At 46.1% G+C, this 15,768-nt stretch overlaps 1 protein-coding gene across 5 annotated transcripts in view; it reads right to left on the reverse strand.

The window, feature by feature from the left end:
- Positions 1 to 15,768, reverse strand: part of SH3RF2 (SH3 domain containing ring finger 2) — a 235,848-nt gene that overhangs the window by 19,404 nt on the left and 200,676 nt on the right. For 3 of the 5 annotated variants that reach the window (XM_085618118.1, XM_085618119.1, XM_085618121.1), the window contains exons 8-9: positions 7,819 to 8,045; positions 4,660 to 5,015 (exon numbers count right to left, since the gene is read on the reverse strand). In XM_085618118.1, coding sequence (XP_085474244.1) covers positions 4,660 to 5,015; positions 7,819 to 8,045 — 583 coding nt within the window. The remainder of the gene's footprint in view (positions 1 to 4,659; positions 5,016 to 7,818; positions 8,046 to 15,768) is intronic. The other 2 variants (XM_085618120.1, XM_085618117.1) reach the window with 1 other exon arrangement.

The following is a 15,768-nucleotide window of genomic DNA, read 5'->3' on the forward strand; positions in this document are numbered from 1 at the left end:
TTGGTATAGTTATGGTTAATTTATATAATAATGATTTTTCAGCTAGGAAATATCAGAATGTTCATGGGCTATTTGCTTTTGTGGAAAAACTAGCTGATAGGAATGCATATTTGGGTGCATCATTTAATTTAATACTGGTTGGTGATTTTAATGCAAAAGAGGGTGCCGCTCCTGTTTTGACATCCTCGACTTTCTCCCCATCTTCATCTGAGTTTAATTGGGAGGATGGCTTAGATTGTAGGGGACGTTTCCTATATACCTAGTTGGGTTCCTATGATCTAGAGAGTGCTGCTACTAATTTGGCTACATCTGATATCCTGACTTATACGGGAAAGGGGGGTGAGGATCTGTAATTGATTACATCTTTGTCTCTCGAAGTATGCATTCTCTTGCCTTGGAACAGAATGTTCTCTCCACCATATATAGTGATCACAACCCATTCACTATCTCTATATAAGTCCCCGTAATTGGGCTGAAGAGCATTGACCGGGTTAAGCAGTCATTATCTATGAAAGATGTTTGGCATTCTGCAAATCTGAATACCTATAGATGGGTGTGAGGATTTGATCAATTCTTGTTTATCAAAGGAACTCGGACCCGATGCAACGCTGAGCAGATTTGCAGAATTAACTTCTTGCATAAGAGTTATGCTCACAAGGCCCATAGGTGCCAGAATACGATACAATAGGTCCTGGTTTGATAAGGCCTGCAGGACTGCGAGTATTAGATTATGTAAGGAACTGAAGCGCTCTCCAAGGGATCAGGAAGCAATTACTGTGTACAGAAAGGTTTATACCCTGGCTTTAAAGCAGAGAATGGACAATTTGAAGGATGAGAAATGGGAAACCTTGGTATCTGCTTGTCAGGCCAAAAACCTCAGGCTTTCTAGAAGGCAGTGAATGATGGCCTTGTACCAGGTGTTTTGCTTAATAGAGTGAGTACTCATATTGTCCCTGAAAGCTGGATAGAACTTTTTATTAGCATGTATTTCTCTAATGTCCTTAATCAAGAGAAATGAATGGCTGATTGTGTGCTGCCGCTAAATACCCAATTCTCTCCTGAGGCAGTACTTGTGCCCATTCTTAATAGCCCTTCTAAAAAGGCACCTATGCCTGATGGGATCGCCGTGGACATACTTAAGGAAAATCCCCTTGCTTACAAATGTTATAAATTCTGCTTGCAATGTTGGCGTCCTTCCTCCTAGTGGTAGTCTATAATTGTGCCAGTTTTTAAAAAGGGGAAATGCACATGATCCCAAGTGTTCTCGCCCAATTTCACTTCTCAATTCTGTCACTAAAATAATCGGGAGAATCATACTGGACCATTTGATTCTTTGTCTACAGAGAAGAATATGCTCTCACTGGTTCAGTATGGCTTTAGAAAAGGCCTTGGCAATACAGAACAATTTTTACACCTCCCCCTTCTTGTGTCCAAATATAAGTTTGCCAAGAGCAGTTTCCTCAGTTGACTTTTATGGATCTAACAAGTGTCTTTGATTGTGTAAATAGATCCAAGCTCTGGGACATTTTAATCTTCCTTGGACTTGAGGTGGACTTGGTGGCCTTTTTGAGGCATCTTCTTTGGGATCTGTCTGCATTAGTGAGGTATGGGGAACGGTACAGAGTGTTCATCCTCCTTTCAAGTTATTCAGAGAGTATAACAGAGATGAATGTTGGCACATATTTTATTTTAATTGTATATAAATGATCTTGAAACTGAATTAGTGAATGTGGGGGCTAACATATTGCTGGTTAAAAAACACACTATACCAGCACTTCTATATGCAGATGATGCTGTGTTACTTGCTAGAGCAGCCAATGGTTTAAAGATATTAATGTCTACTTTTGTTACGTTTATGAAAAAGTTAGATCTGGAAGCTAACTTTAAAAAAACTTTCATTATGGTTTGTGGCCCGAAAAATAATAAAATTAATTGTATGAGTATCGGGGAACGGTAATAGGGAAAGTGGGTCAGTTCCTGCACCTTGAGCTGATGTTTGACAGTGCATGTGTGTTGGGAACAGAAGAAATAGTTTCTTGCACGCGGTTGGTTCTATTTTCTCTATAGCTTCTGTGATAGGGAAAAGCCCCTAACCCTTATACTAGGGATCTATAAGAAGTGCTTTCCCCTTTTGACCTATGGCTCAGGCATATGAGGCCACAGGAAAGTGGAAATTATACAAACTGAGGAAAATGGAGTGTGTTGGCATATTTTGGGGGTCCCTCTGTCTACATCGCACTTTGCTGTCCATTTGGAATTAGGCCTGGAGTATATTGAAGATCTGATTAACCTTACTCCTCTGTTGCTGTGGTGTTCAATCTGGCAGAATATGGAGGCTGGTCTGAATCGCACAATTATTTTAGATTGTCTCGCCTGTTGGTATTGGACCAGAATCCCCTGGCTTGAATACATCCGGGAGACCACTTCTGCCTTAGGCTATTCCTATATTTATGGGAAGCCAGCGAATATCTGAATAACGAACAAAGGATGGGTCAGGGAATGCTTTCTGTCCCATAAAAGAGCAAAGAGGGAGGGTAGGGAGTCAACGAAACCCTCCATTAGAGAATATTGTCCTCTACAAACCATACAGGGGTTGGCTCCTCATTTGAACCTGGTCTCGGGTACATGGGAGTAGAGGTTGTTGTCCCAATTTAGGCTAGGTTATATTAGGTGGTTGCTGTGTGCTGTGTTTCCCGCATGGACAGTTTGCTCTTTCTGAGATCGCAGACAGCAAACTGTCCATGTGGGAAACACAGCAGCCACTTAATAGAACCTAGCCTAAATCGGGACAACAACCTCTATACTGCATTACATGAAATATGGTTGTGTAGTTGCTTCAGAAAAATCAATGCCACTCTACACATGCTAAACTTACATTTCTGAAGCACAGGTAATAAAAACCGTTTAGTGAGTGGGAGGTAAAACTTGCAAAAGTCGAAAAAATGAAGGGGGGTTTGAGGAGATATCTCATCACATGGATATCTCTAACCAAGTCTGAGATATTTCCCCAGACCCTCCTTAATTTTGTTTTCTTTTGCAAGTTTTACCTCCCCCTCGCTAAACGGTTTTTATTACCTGTGCTTCAGAAATGTAAGTTTAGCAAGTGTAAAGTGGCTTTGATTTTTCTGAAGCAACTAGACAGCCATATTTCATGTAATGCAGTAGGCTCCTTTTTAAAATGTGTACTCCAATTGCGTCCGTCAATGATGTTTTAACCCCTTCGATGCTGCGCAGATTCCGCCGCTGTGCTGGCGGAATCTTGCGCGGGCGTGGTCATGACGGAATGGTTCCGTCATGAGCACAGCTCAACCGTGGGTCATGACGGAACCATTCCGTCATGAGCACCGAAGGGGTTAAAGATGTAGTTTTTATAGTCTCGATTTATTTATTATGCCAGTGTTTGTTTTTATTGTGACTGTTTTTATTCATGAACTGTTTATTTATTTTTTACTATTTATGAATTGATTTTTTTATAATGCAAATTTTATGACCTGCTTCTTATGAGATCACATAAAGAATCTAGAATTGAATTAAATTGAACAATGATTTAAAATAAATTTGCGTGGGGGTGCTAAAATAAGAAAGTGAGCCGGAAGGGGATGGGCATGGACCAACAGATGGGGAAGTAAGTGCAAGCAAGCAGCCTGGTTGCACCTGCTGAAGCACTTGAACCAGCAAGAGTGAAAAAAGAGAACAAAAATCAATGATGCAAGGGTAGGGAGAGGCAGTGGTGCAATGAAGAAGGAGAGGCGTCGGAGTTTAGGGGCTGATAGTGAGTGGACAATTGAGAGACAGAAAACGGAACACATACTGAGATCCAGCATTCTCTGTAAATGCACCACATCGATGGTAGGTTTTAGTTCTCCGGACTCACCTTGCAAAAGATATTGTTTCAGTTTATAGTATTTGAAGCCTTCTCTGGTTTATCTCCTGACTATACCTGACTGAAACCCTACTTGTTCAAGCAGCTGCTACCCTTCCTGTACATGCCAATAGAGATATCGATTACCCAACCATTTAGAATGTCTTCTTGTGATGTATTTTGCTCTTCTGGAAACTCTAATGCAAAGTGGCCTCTCTCTGCTGGCACGGGCAATGCAAATGAAAATAAATAAATAATAATAATAATAAAGTAGAAGTGCCACTTTTTCTACTAAACTCAGTCAATTTAATGTCTCGAAATGTAACAAATCCCGACCACCCTTCAGAGGCCAAATTTGTTTGCTTCATGAGTTATCAGGGGAAAAAACAGTGAAAGGTAAGTTATACTTTGTAACAGTCTTATTCATAGCGTAGAAATAGTTTGCTAAATTCTCTTTTAAAATCATCTGCAAACAATACGCGTTTCAGATGGAGTTAGAATCTGTTTCATTCCTGATTATTGTGGAGCAAACACTTTTCAGCATCATGGACTGGAGCAAAATATGTTTGTTTCTTTCTATATTTCACAAGTAACACAAATGGCGCGTACAGAAGTCCCCTACTTTCACATGGTTTCGAACTGTCTGTTTATATCTCCTGATCTCAATATATGCAAATTGACACTTTTGGATGCTACATTATACTTGCAGCTGGTCATACTGCATATCACCTTCACCAATAATGCTATCCTAGTTAGAACACTTTAAATATGTTGTCGACGGCGTATGTCAAACTTACCTTTTCCGACAGGCTCTTGGATGTGTCTGGCTTCACCAATATGGACGGCGGTGCCGAACCAGGAGGCTTTTGCATCGTGCTGGTTTTAGCCACAGTCACTTTGGTGTCCAAGATCACCGAACTATCCGCGGAATGAGCCCTTTGCTCAGTACCCCGGCTGAAGACAACGGCAAAGTCATGACAGGAGTTAGGCCTTCCTCCTGAGTCAGGGGGAGACGAAGGGCTGCTGCTCTGGTCTGCTAGGCTCTGGTAGGTCTGGAACTGCTGCGGCCGCACAATGGCAGATGGAGTTCGCCGGAGACTGTTGTCCATCTGAAAAAGTGGCCCTGTCTGGGCGTACCTGGGCAGCGAGGCACCTGCGAAGGAAAAGAATATTGGAGTTAGGTGGCCAACCAGAGAAGTGCATGTTTGCTCTTTCACCCCCCTACCCAAGAAGGTATCAGCAGAAAGAAGATACCCACATTGGTTTCAAGCTTATTTACAAGCCCCTTGTGCCGCTGGTGCGTCACTTATAATATGGGAAAAAGTGTGCAAGGGGCTTGTAAATTAGCCCCATTATATCTAAAAATTAAAGGAGACAAAGGAGCATATTTACAAGAGCATTGTGCTACTGGAGCAGCCCAAATTCCTGCTCCATATTTACAAAGTGGTGCTGAGCCACTTTGCACGGCCTAACGCCGCTTGGTAAATATCATACCCTTAGACGCAGGTATCTGCATGAAAAGAGCATGCAATGGGTGTTGCTGTGTGCGATCCACCTGCAACAACTATTGCTTTTTGACGCTGTCCCCGATTTACAAAGATTTGTAAATCTGAGGCAGCTCCAAAAACGAAGGCCATTAAAAAGCAGGTGTTAGAGTGGCAAAATGAGGAAAAATCCTTATATTTCTCCATGCATTTTGCTCTTTCTATGTGCACTGTATTCCACAGCACACATAGAAGGAGCAAATCGCCTTCAATGATTGTTTATGTGCAGGAAGGTGTCCCTTCCTGTACATAAACAATCATCCCTGCAACGCAGGCACCCTTGCACTAGGCGCAAGGAAAAACACAGAGTTGTGCTGTATTCTTGTGAATATGACATATCCCTGCATTTTTAGGTTGAGCCAAGCAGCAGAGCGCATTCACTGCTTGCTCTGCGAGACATGCTGTATTGGAGTATGCGGTGAAATCCCGTACACTCTTCGCCCATATTTGTCATTGGCTTGTGTCATTCTCCTTCGTAAATACTGGCTTCTGATTTGTAAATAGGCTTGTTAGACCCACCATGGTACCGCCTTGTCTGCATTTTTTACTTCCCATTACGACTGGGCCTTTTACTGTTACACAGTCTGCATTATAAGTCGGTGAGCACTATTTTGTTTATTGACACTGATGGGGACAATGGTGGCTGCTTTATGTATTTGCAGCGCACCCACACATGACAATGGCAGCTGCTTTTATCATGAAGCGCTATGCCGCTTTAACTTGCATGCTGAGCGCGGCGCCCGCTTTAGGGACACAGCGCTAGTTTCAAAAAATAATTTTGAACGTTCATGTGTGGCGCCTGCTTCTGGGACACAGCGCTCTGTGTAATTTTTTCTTTAATAGTGAGAGCGAGGCCCGATTCAGGGACACCGTGCTCTGTTTAATTTTTGTTTTGTTTAACTTTAATAGTGAGTGCAGCGCCTGCTTCAGGGACACCACACTCTTTCTTTTTTTTTTCTTTTACTTTAATGGTGAGCGCGGCGCCTACTTCACGGACACCGTGCTCAACAATACAATAGATATCGCTTTTGCCAAAGTTTGAACTATTGGTATTATAAATAACAATGCCTTTTAATATTATAAAAGGTAGTGCCATTTTCAGTGCCAGTAGCTCAAAATCTCGCAATTGGGAGACCCATTGCATTGTAAATGCTTGTTGAAATGATGCAGCGTGGCACTGCTAAATTGCTTGCACTGCTGCGCTGCGTCATTTCTTTGTAAATATGGCCCATAGTCTTTGAGACTCATTTGTGGTCCGTACATATTGCTGCAATCTGTACTCAACTCTCCCTTAGTTACCGGCTGAATCTCGGTTCATTCCCAAGTCAAAAGTAAGGCCTGCGTGTATGTCTAGTTCCTCATGGACATCAGTTAGGGATGGGCGTGTTAGACGCTGCTGTACGTGGCTAATTCATTCATGTCGTTGACACTGCAGTATTGACTGCTTACCCTTATTTTCGCCCCTACGCAACAACAAACATTGGCAAAACCAATAAGACTTGTTTTTAAAAGGTTGAGCAATTGGCCTTGCTGTTGCTTTTTTACAAGTCGCATCTGAACACATACATCATGGTGCATTGGCCCGCTTGCCCAGCAAATTTGCATTGAGTTTTCTACTCAAGAAAACCTGTTCCAAGAAGGTCATGCATGCATACGCATGTGTCATGATGTATGCACACTAATGCCTCGTGGCGTATGTGCGCTTGTGTAGTGACCCAGAGTGCCATATTTAATTTACTGATCTAACATAGGACATGTTCATGCTAGAATGTGACTTTAAAAGTGCCTACTAGTATAAAAAAGGAAGTGAATGGCCAGACAGCACTTTGTAACTACTAAGCGCAAGTAAAAAAAAAATTAAAAGAGAAAGCAGGATCGGAAGAGGGGGGCATCTAGGTGCGAAGGAGGAAGGGAGTAAAGAGAGAGTATGTAGATGGAAGGAAACAGAAACAAGCAGGGGAAAGTGCAAGGACAAACATGTATTCCAGTGGAATGCCATATGCTACATAAAACACAGTCCCATCAAGTCAACAGTTGAAGAATACAACTGAGCCAGTCAGAACACTGAGAGGCTTAAATGGTTCGGGATATGACAAGCACAAGAATAGGTGAGAAAGTCATGGAATGAAAAGCAGACACTTGACATAGTCAGTAAAGCTATTCAATTGTAAGCAAAGGCCTTACACAAAGCCCACTGTAACTATATACTTATGAATTGGAAACAAAAGGTCTTGTCTTGTCAACTAAAAGCTAAAGCTGTCTGTGCCCGAGACCTAAAAAGAAGGTTTTTGAGAGGCAAAGGGCGAGTCAAGATGTGATGCTGTCAAGGGTCGCTGGACATGTAATGGCATGTCATGTCACATTCGATTCGTCTGGGATTTTGGTGAATATCCATATGGTCTCTTCACTTACTCTTTCTGACACTGGTGCGGCCCCTTCGTGTGGACATCAGGGTGGAGACACTGGGCCCGGTGGAGCTCCTGACAGGGGCCACCACTGCTGTCGGCACATAGATGGATCGTCGATAGTTTCCTGTTGTGCTTTCTGAAACGCTACCCAAGGAGGACATCGAGGCTGTGCTGAAGGTTGCAGGGGTTAAAGTGAGGGCTCTTGGCTCTGCAAGGTGCGGTGCTTTCCTGCTTAGAAAGGGTTAAAAGAGTTCTGGTAATATCTCGCATTAGCAGTAAGATACAACATATTGAAATCATAAGGAAGATGATAAAGTTAATCCTCTAAGAAGACTCAGATCTCTAGGCATTGGCTTGTCTTACACATTGAACAATTACGTTTAAAAAACAATCACCATTACAGGTAATCACCAGGCTTCATGCTTGATTAGGATAACAGAAGAGACTTCATTACAACGACGGAGCAAGATCCAAAATGATCTGCCACATTTTTATATTAGAAATGTCCCCTAGCTAGTTATCCAAAGTGCTTGCTTTCACCTATCCATTTTGGATGTATTTGTTATGCATCATGCAACCAATAATTCATTTCATTTTAATATTTCTAAGCTCTATATTCCATAGCAAGGGGGACACATTTTGGCATCCTTCAGTTCCTTGTTAGTACACACTCAACTATTTCTAAACTGTGCATCCTCAAAATCTCAACCCCCTTTCTATCCCACTGTCACTTTGTCCACGCTCTCGCCATGGAGATGGGCCTCCAGGAATTTCCGTCAATGTTTGATATTTTTTCTATACAAAAAGAACAATTGATTAATGGAATGCTGAACAATGTCAAAAATTCACCAACTGGGCCTAGGGAAGGACCTGGCCTGGCAGCTCAGGCTGGACTGTTCCCACGGGGAGCAGGATCAAAACTGATTTGCATATGGCTAGGTCCAAACTGGAATGGCATGGTGAACAAATAAAACAATGGATTTCGGGTAAGATTTCTGTACTGGGGATGAATGTTTGACATTGTCCAGCATTCCGTCCATCAATTGTTCTTTTAGCATTTGTCGCCCTAAGTGGAAAGCTTATGCCCAGACATGAGTCCTGTGACACCATGCCACTTGAGGCAAGCTAGCTGGCTGAGAAGAGGTGATGCCCCGAAACTGGTTCCAGGATTCTTGTTTCTGGTCCAGGGAGGACCTGGCCTGGAAGTTAGGCTGGACTATTCCCATGAGGCGAAGGGTCAAGACTGATTTGCATATGGCTGGGCCCAAACTGGTGTGGCGAGCAAAAAAATGATGGATTAAACCCAGATTTATAGATCTACCCAGAAGAACACTTAGAACATACCATCAACAAATTAACAGAAAAAAAGACACACTGTTCTAATCTAATAAATAGGGCAGATGATAATCAGAAAACTATCTTTAATATAGTGAAATCTTTCACTAATCCCACAAGCTTAGATCGAGAAATTCCTCCTTCTACAGGACCTATGCGATAGAATCGCTGAATTCTTTGACAACAAAATCAAAGACCTAAAGAACGATTTCACAAACATACCACCCCAGCCTAATAAAGCCCAGCATTAGGAACAAAAAGGGAACTCGCATGTTTTAAGGAGATAAATCTAGAACAATCCAGGCAGGCCATCCTTTCCAGTAAGTCAGGTTCACCGTTCGATCAATGCCCTCCGAATATCTTACATGCATTGGTGAATATTGTAAATCCCGTTATCAATCAGATCATCAACACCACCTTTAGGCTAGCAAAAATCCCTGATATCTGGAAAACTGCTGCTGTGAAGCCACTCCAAAAAAAGAAACTTTCCGACCCCAATACCCTCTCCAACCTCAGACCTATTTCACTACTACCATGTCTGAGTAAAATTGCGGAGAAATTAGTCAATGCCCAACTCAATGACTTTCTGCAAGAAAACAAACATCCTGTACCCCAGGCAATCAGGTTTCAGACCTGGCCACTCAACAGAATCAGTGCTGCTCCACACCACTGACACCCTAAAGCTTGCCTTGTATCAGGGTAAGGAGGCAGTACTGATTCTGTTGGATCTATCGGCGGCGTTCAACACTGTCTCTCATGACATCTTGAGAGACAGATTGGAACACAGTGGAGTTAAAAACAAGGCACTGGCCTGGATTACATCTTTCCTAGATAATAGACATCAGATTGTAACACTGGGAGGTTACAAATCGGGAGAAAAATGGCTGTCATCGGGGGTTCCCCAGGGCTCATCCCTGAGCCCAACCCTCTTTAATCTTTACATGACATTACTTCTCTCTCTGATAGCCATCTTCAATGTTGAATCTATTGCATACGCTGATGACACTCAGCTGATCCTCATTCTGGACAAAAATTCCACAGCGGTGGAAGAGAAGTTTCACCACTGTCTTACAGCAGTGATGGATTGGATGAAACTGAATCACCTGGGGTGCCGCTCGCCGCATTAGGCTGCTGGACACTTGGAAGCTGGTGATTCTCCCTGCCTGGGACTGCTGAACTCAACGGACTTTGCACTTGGGGAGGCCGCTGTGTAACATCGCTACTCCGGGACTGCGAGGACCAGGGTGCTCGTTGCTGCCTTGATCCAGCACACCTGTGTCCTCTTCCCGGCCCCTCCCTCATCTAGTACTTTACCTCTCGCAGACCCCGCTTCGCGGGTGCCGCTCGCCGCATTAGGCTGCTGGACACTTGGAAGCTGGTGATTCTCCCTGCCTGGGACTGCTGAACTCAACGGACTTTGCACTTGGGGAGGCCGCTATGTAACATCGCTACTCCGGGACTGCGAGGACCAGGGTGCTCGTTGCTGCCTTGATCCAGCACACCTGTGTCCTCTTCCCGGCCCCTCCCCCATCTAGTACTTTACCTCTCGCGGCCCCCGCTTCGCGGGAGCCGCTCGCCGCATTAGGCTGCTGGACACTTGGAAGCTGGTGATTCTCCCTGCCTGGGACTGCTGAACTCAACGGACTTTGCACTTGGGGAGGCCGCTGTGTAACATCGCTACTCCGGGACTGCGAGGACCAGGGTGCTCGTTGCTGCCTTGATCCAGCACACCTGTGTCCTCTTCCCGGCCCCTCCCTCATCTAGTACTTTACCTCTCGCAGACCCCGCTTCGCGGGTGCTGCTCACCGCATTAGGCTGCTGGACACTTGGAAGCTGGTGATTCTCCCTGCCTGGGACTGCTGAACTCAACGGACTTTGCACTTGGGGAGGCCGCTATGTAACATCGCTACTCCGGGACTGCGAGGACCAGGGTGCTTGTTGCTGCCTTGATCCAGCACACCTGTGTCCTCTTCCCGGCCCCTCCCCCATCTAGTACTTTACCTCTCGCGGCCCCCGCTTCGCGGGAGCCGCTCGCCGCATTAGGCTGCTGGACACTTGGAAGCTGGTGATTCTCCCTGCCTGGGACTGCTGAACTCAACGGACTTTGCACTTGGGGAGGCCGCTGTGTAACATCGCTACTCCGGGACTGCGAGGACCAGGGTGCTCGTTGCTGCCTTGATCCAGCACACCTGTGTCCTCTTCCCGGCCCCTCCTTCATCTAGTACTTTACCTCTCGCGGCCCCCGCTTCGCGGGAGCCTCTCGCCGCATTAGGCTGCTGGACACTTGGAAGCTGGTGATTCTCCCTGCCTGGGACTGCTGAACTCAACGGACTTTGCACTTGGGGAGGCCGCTATGTAACATCGCTACTCCGGGACTGCGAGGACCAGGGTGCTCGTTGCTGCCTTGATCCAGCACACCTGTGTCCTCTTCCCGGCTCCTCCCCCTTTCCCAACAACTGAGCAGCATAAGAGCCCCGCCCCTACGCGCCAGCGGAACGCGCCCGGAGCGAAGACCGGGCAAAGAGCGGGCCGTTCGAGGACAGATGAGGCAGGGACAGGGCTTACCCTCTTACGCCCCTACTTCCTCTGTACTAATGGCGTCTGCGAGAGAAACTCGGAGCAAAACAACGCAGGCTGCTGCTAAGCCCACAGGTACCTTGGACTTATACTTTGCAAAGGCCGGCTCTCTATTGGTTGATGACATAACCACCCTAGAGAAGCGCATTTCCCTTGAAATAGACTGGATTAGAAGATCGTCCCTAGGCCCCCTCAAACATGTTACCTCCCCGCCACAATTGTTAGAACATGTTGATCCTGCTATGGGGGGGCAGCCTGGTTCCTCGACACTATTGAACCCAAACAATACGTCTACCATAGACTGTGATATTTCCACCTCAATTGATTTCACTACATTATCCCTCCCGCCCCCAAGGCTTTCTACTGCTTCAATTACACGCAAATCAGATATTTACGAACATTAGTACTACCCCTATTTCACATATCACTCAGGGGAACCGTGAGGGAGCAATACCCAAGAGGAAGGGAAGGGCTCAAACTGTAGGGGGGCGCAGGCCGAAGAACTCAAAGCACGCTCCTAGGGGAAAAACAACCTCCCCGACAGCGGGAAGAGGGGGAGCGGCTTTACCCCTAACTCAGACTAATAGACCTGCGAGTCCAAAAATTGCTACACGGAAGGAGGGCTTCTCACTTGCTGACATAAAATCTCTCATGAGTGAAATGCTCACCCCCCTAATAGATCGCCTTGTAAAATTGGAATCATCCATACAAAATCTACAACATGGATTGGCTCAGTTGGGAGATACATTTAAATCAACCAAAGCAACCACAAAGACCGCAGATGCGCCACTATCTAGGGATAGCACTGGTCCACAACTGCTCCCCCACTTACATCTGCCCAGATTGATTGCTTCTCCAATACCTGGGCCTACGATCCCTTCACGGAATATTATTCCCAACCCCCGAGACATTCCACTATTATCTCCTTCACGGGTGCAGGGACAGGATAGTAGACATAGACCAGTTAATTTACCGCCTGAGTCAGCCCCATACACAGTTATCCTAAAGGGCATCCCGGAATTAAAACCATCTACCAGCGAACCACTGGTGGGTCTGAAAAACAAAGTCATCCACTGGCTCTCCAAGAACAGGCCTTTACCTGAGGGTGTCAACAGCGAGGTTCTCATGGTCAGGAGACTCCCGTGGCTGGGAAATACCCAAAAAACTATCACGGGTGACTGTGTATTGATCAATTTTAGGGATCCCCGCACAGTTTCTCACATATGTAGCTGGCCATATCCAACTCCGGGATCTCTTATTCAATCCTTTCCACTTTCCTTTTTTTACCCCCCCACAACATCTGCACAAGCTGAGGATGGATGGGACCTAGTATCTAGGAGAAATGGGACAAGGGCTCCATTGGCGGATAGGGAACGCTGGCAGACAGGGTGCCTTAGACACGACCAAGTCCCCACCCACAATCGCTTTTCTATTCTAGATATGGTGGATTGACCGTTTGGGCTTGTGGGCGGTGGCGCTTTGAATAAAATCAAGAATAGCCAACCAGTACTTCCCAAGGAGAAGGAACATCCTCCCCATACCAAAGTTATAGAAGAGGGTAGTTCAGAGGTGGCCCTTCCACCTAGGAGTACTTCACCTCGGAGGGCTATTCAGGGAATTGACCACGGCCCATCCCCCTCCCGGAGGTTGGAGCTGGAAGTGGTCCCTTCCCCAAGCCCACCCTTTGCGGCTCCAACTTCTTCCCCCCTTAAAATTCTATCCTGGAATATTGCGGGGCTTTCCAACAAATTGAATAATCCGTCCTGGTGTTCTTTTATAGAGCAGAAAGATATTTGTCTCTTACAAGAGACCTGGGCTAGAGAAAACACCGCTCATAAGGGGTTTGCAACCTTCTCCACACACGCAACGTGGGGGGGTAGAGGGCGTCTCTCAGGCGGCCTCACAATATGGGTGGCTACCGACTTAGGCTGCAGGGCGGATGTTTTACCCACTAATTCAGCAGATATTCTTGCTGTGCTGCTGGAGTGGCCAAATGCCGGCAGCCTCCTGTTGATCAACATTTACTCACGGCCAACTAATATCACCCAGGAGTCTACCACCATAACGGAGCTCGCTCTGGTTCTGAATGAAATACCAGAGGGCACCGCCTATCTCATAGGAGGGGATTTTAACTGCCACTACGAGCCCCTCCCTGGCTTTATGGAAGGCTTGGCCACGGAGGAGGATCTCCTTTGGCATATACCTCCCACACAGGCTCCGGCCCCAAAGACATGGTCCCCTCTGGTTCTGCAAATTAATTCCCTTTCGCTGAAATACGGCCTACGTGCCTGTAATGGCAGGTCTAAGTCTGATACTATGGCAAGATGCACTTTTAACAGAATGGGCAGCGAGTCCAGACTGGACTATGTATTGGTCCCGGTGTCTTCTTGGCCCCTTGTCAAAGATTTTTGGGTCACAATCAGGAATGATAGCGACCATAACGCCCTTGAACTAAACTATAGCCACCATGGCTCCCCGGTTAGGGGATATCAAATGGGTGAAACTGAGGATTGTCGGGCACTCGAGACTAACAGACGCAGAATAAAGTGGGAGCATATATCCTCCCATCCGGACAAGATACATAATTTATATGCTCAAGCACTGCCTCTTTTCGAGAAGCTTCAGGTGTTAGCCGAGAAAGTCACCAGCGAGGATATCCATTCCGACTTGGGACAGCTTCATGCCGACCTCCTTAAAATAGTTTCTGAATTTTTAACCAAACCATTAACTAGGGCTAATAGAAAAACTCTTGGTCCATCCTGGTACAACGGCGCCTGCCGTAAGGCAAAAGCCGACCTTCTGGAATCAATCAAGGAAGGAAGGGGTGCCGCGGATATTAGGGCCAGACGGAGTGTTTACAAGTCCATGATCTCAAACGCCAAAAGTGAATGGGAATATGACAAGTGGATAAAACTTACTAACTTCCTGGCCCGTGCAGACTCGCGCAAATTCTGGCGCTGTGTCAACACGGGTACCGAGGAACTAACACCTGCCTTAGAACCCAATATCTCAGCTAAGGTATGGCAGGACCACTTCCAGTCTCTCTATAAACTACCCGAGGATGTAGGGGAAAATTCTAGCTATCCCCACTGCCCCCTCGAGACTGGCGAACCATTCACACTAAAGGAGGTACGAGCCGCTCTGACTGGCCTCGCCACAGGAAAGGCACCTGGCTTGGATGGACTTCCGGGCGATTTGTTTAAGCAGGAGCCAGACGTTTGGACCCCCTATCTCTTGATTCTCTATAATGCCATCTTAGCGGGCATGGCTATTCCGGGTACTTGGCTGGGGGCAGAGATTGTCCCAATTTTTAAAAAGGGTTCGCCTCTGCTCCCAGCCAATTACAGACCCATTAGTCTAATAGATGTACCGCAGAAGATTTTTGGCAGGCTCATTCTAAATCGCCTCCAGGACTGGATCGAAGAAACGGCTATTATGAGTCCCTACCAAGCGGGATTCCAACGAGGTATTTCCACCACCGACCAAATCTTCCGTTTAAATCTTTTATACTGGAAGACGGTGCTGATTGAGGGCGGCAGTCTCTACACAGTTTTTGTGGATCTTCGTGCCGCCTTCGATCTGGTGCCTAGAGATAAGTTATGGTCGGTGTTAATGAAGATGGGGGTCCCCGTGGATATTCTCTCAATTTTGAGAAGGTTGCACCAGGGGAACTATGCCAAAGTAAGGTGTGGAAGGGAAGGCACATTGTCCGACGCTTTCCCTGTTGATAGGGGGGTCAGGCAGGGATGTGTCCTCGCCCCGACTCTTTTTTGTCTTTTCGTCAATGGGGTCGTAGATCATCTTTGCACCCTGAATGATATTGATGCCCCCAAGTTGGACGGCAGCAGGGTTCCTGCAATTTTGTTTGCGGACGATACCCTGCTGCTCTCCAAATCCCCTATGGGACTCCAACGGGTTCTGGATGGCTTTGTAGGATTTTGTGAGGAACGTGGGTTGGAGATCAATGCCGCTAAAACGAAATTCATGATCTTCAACCCCCCCCCGACTACACATGCGTGCCCTAGCATAGGGTCCTCTAGGT

This window comes from Triturus cristatus, chromosome 7, assembly GCF_964204655.1.
Source record: "Triturus cristatus chromosome 7, aTriCri1.1, whole genome shotgun sequence".
NCBI classification, from domain to species: Eukaryota; Metazoa; Chordata; class Amphibia; order Caudata; family Salamandridae; genus Triturus; species Triturus cristatus.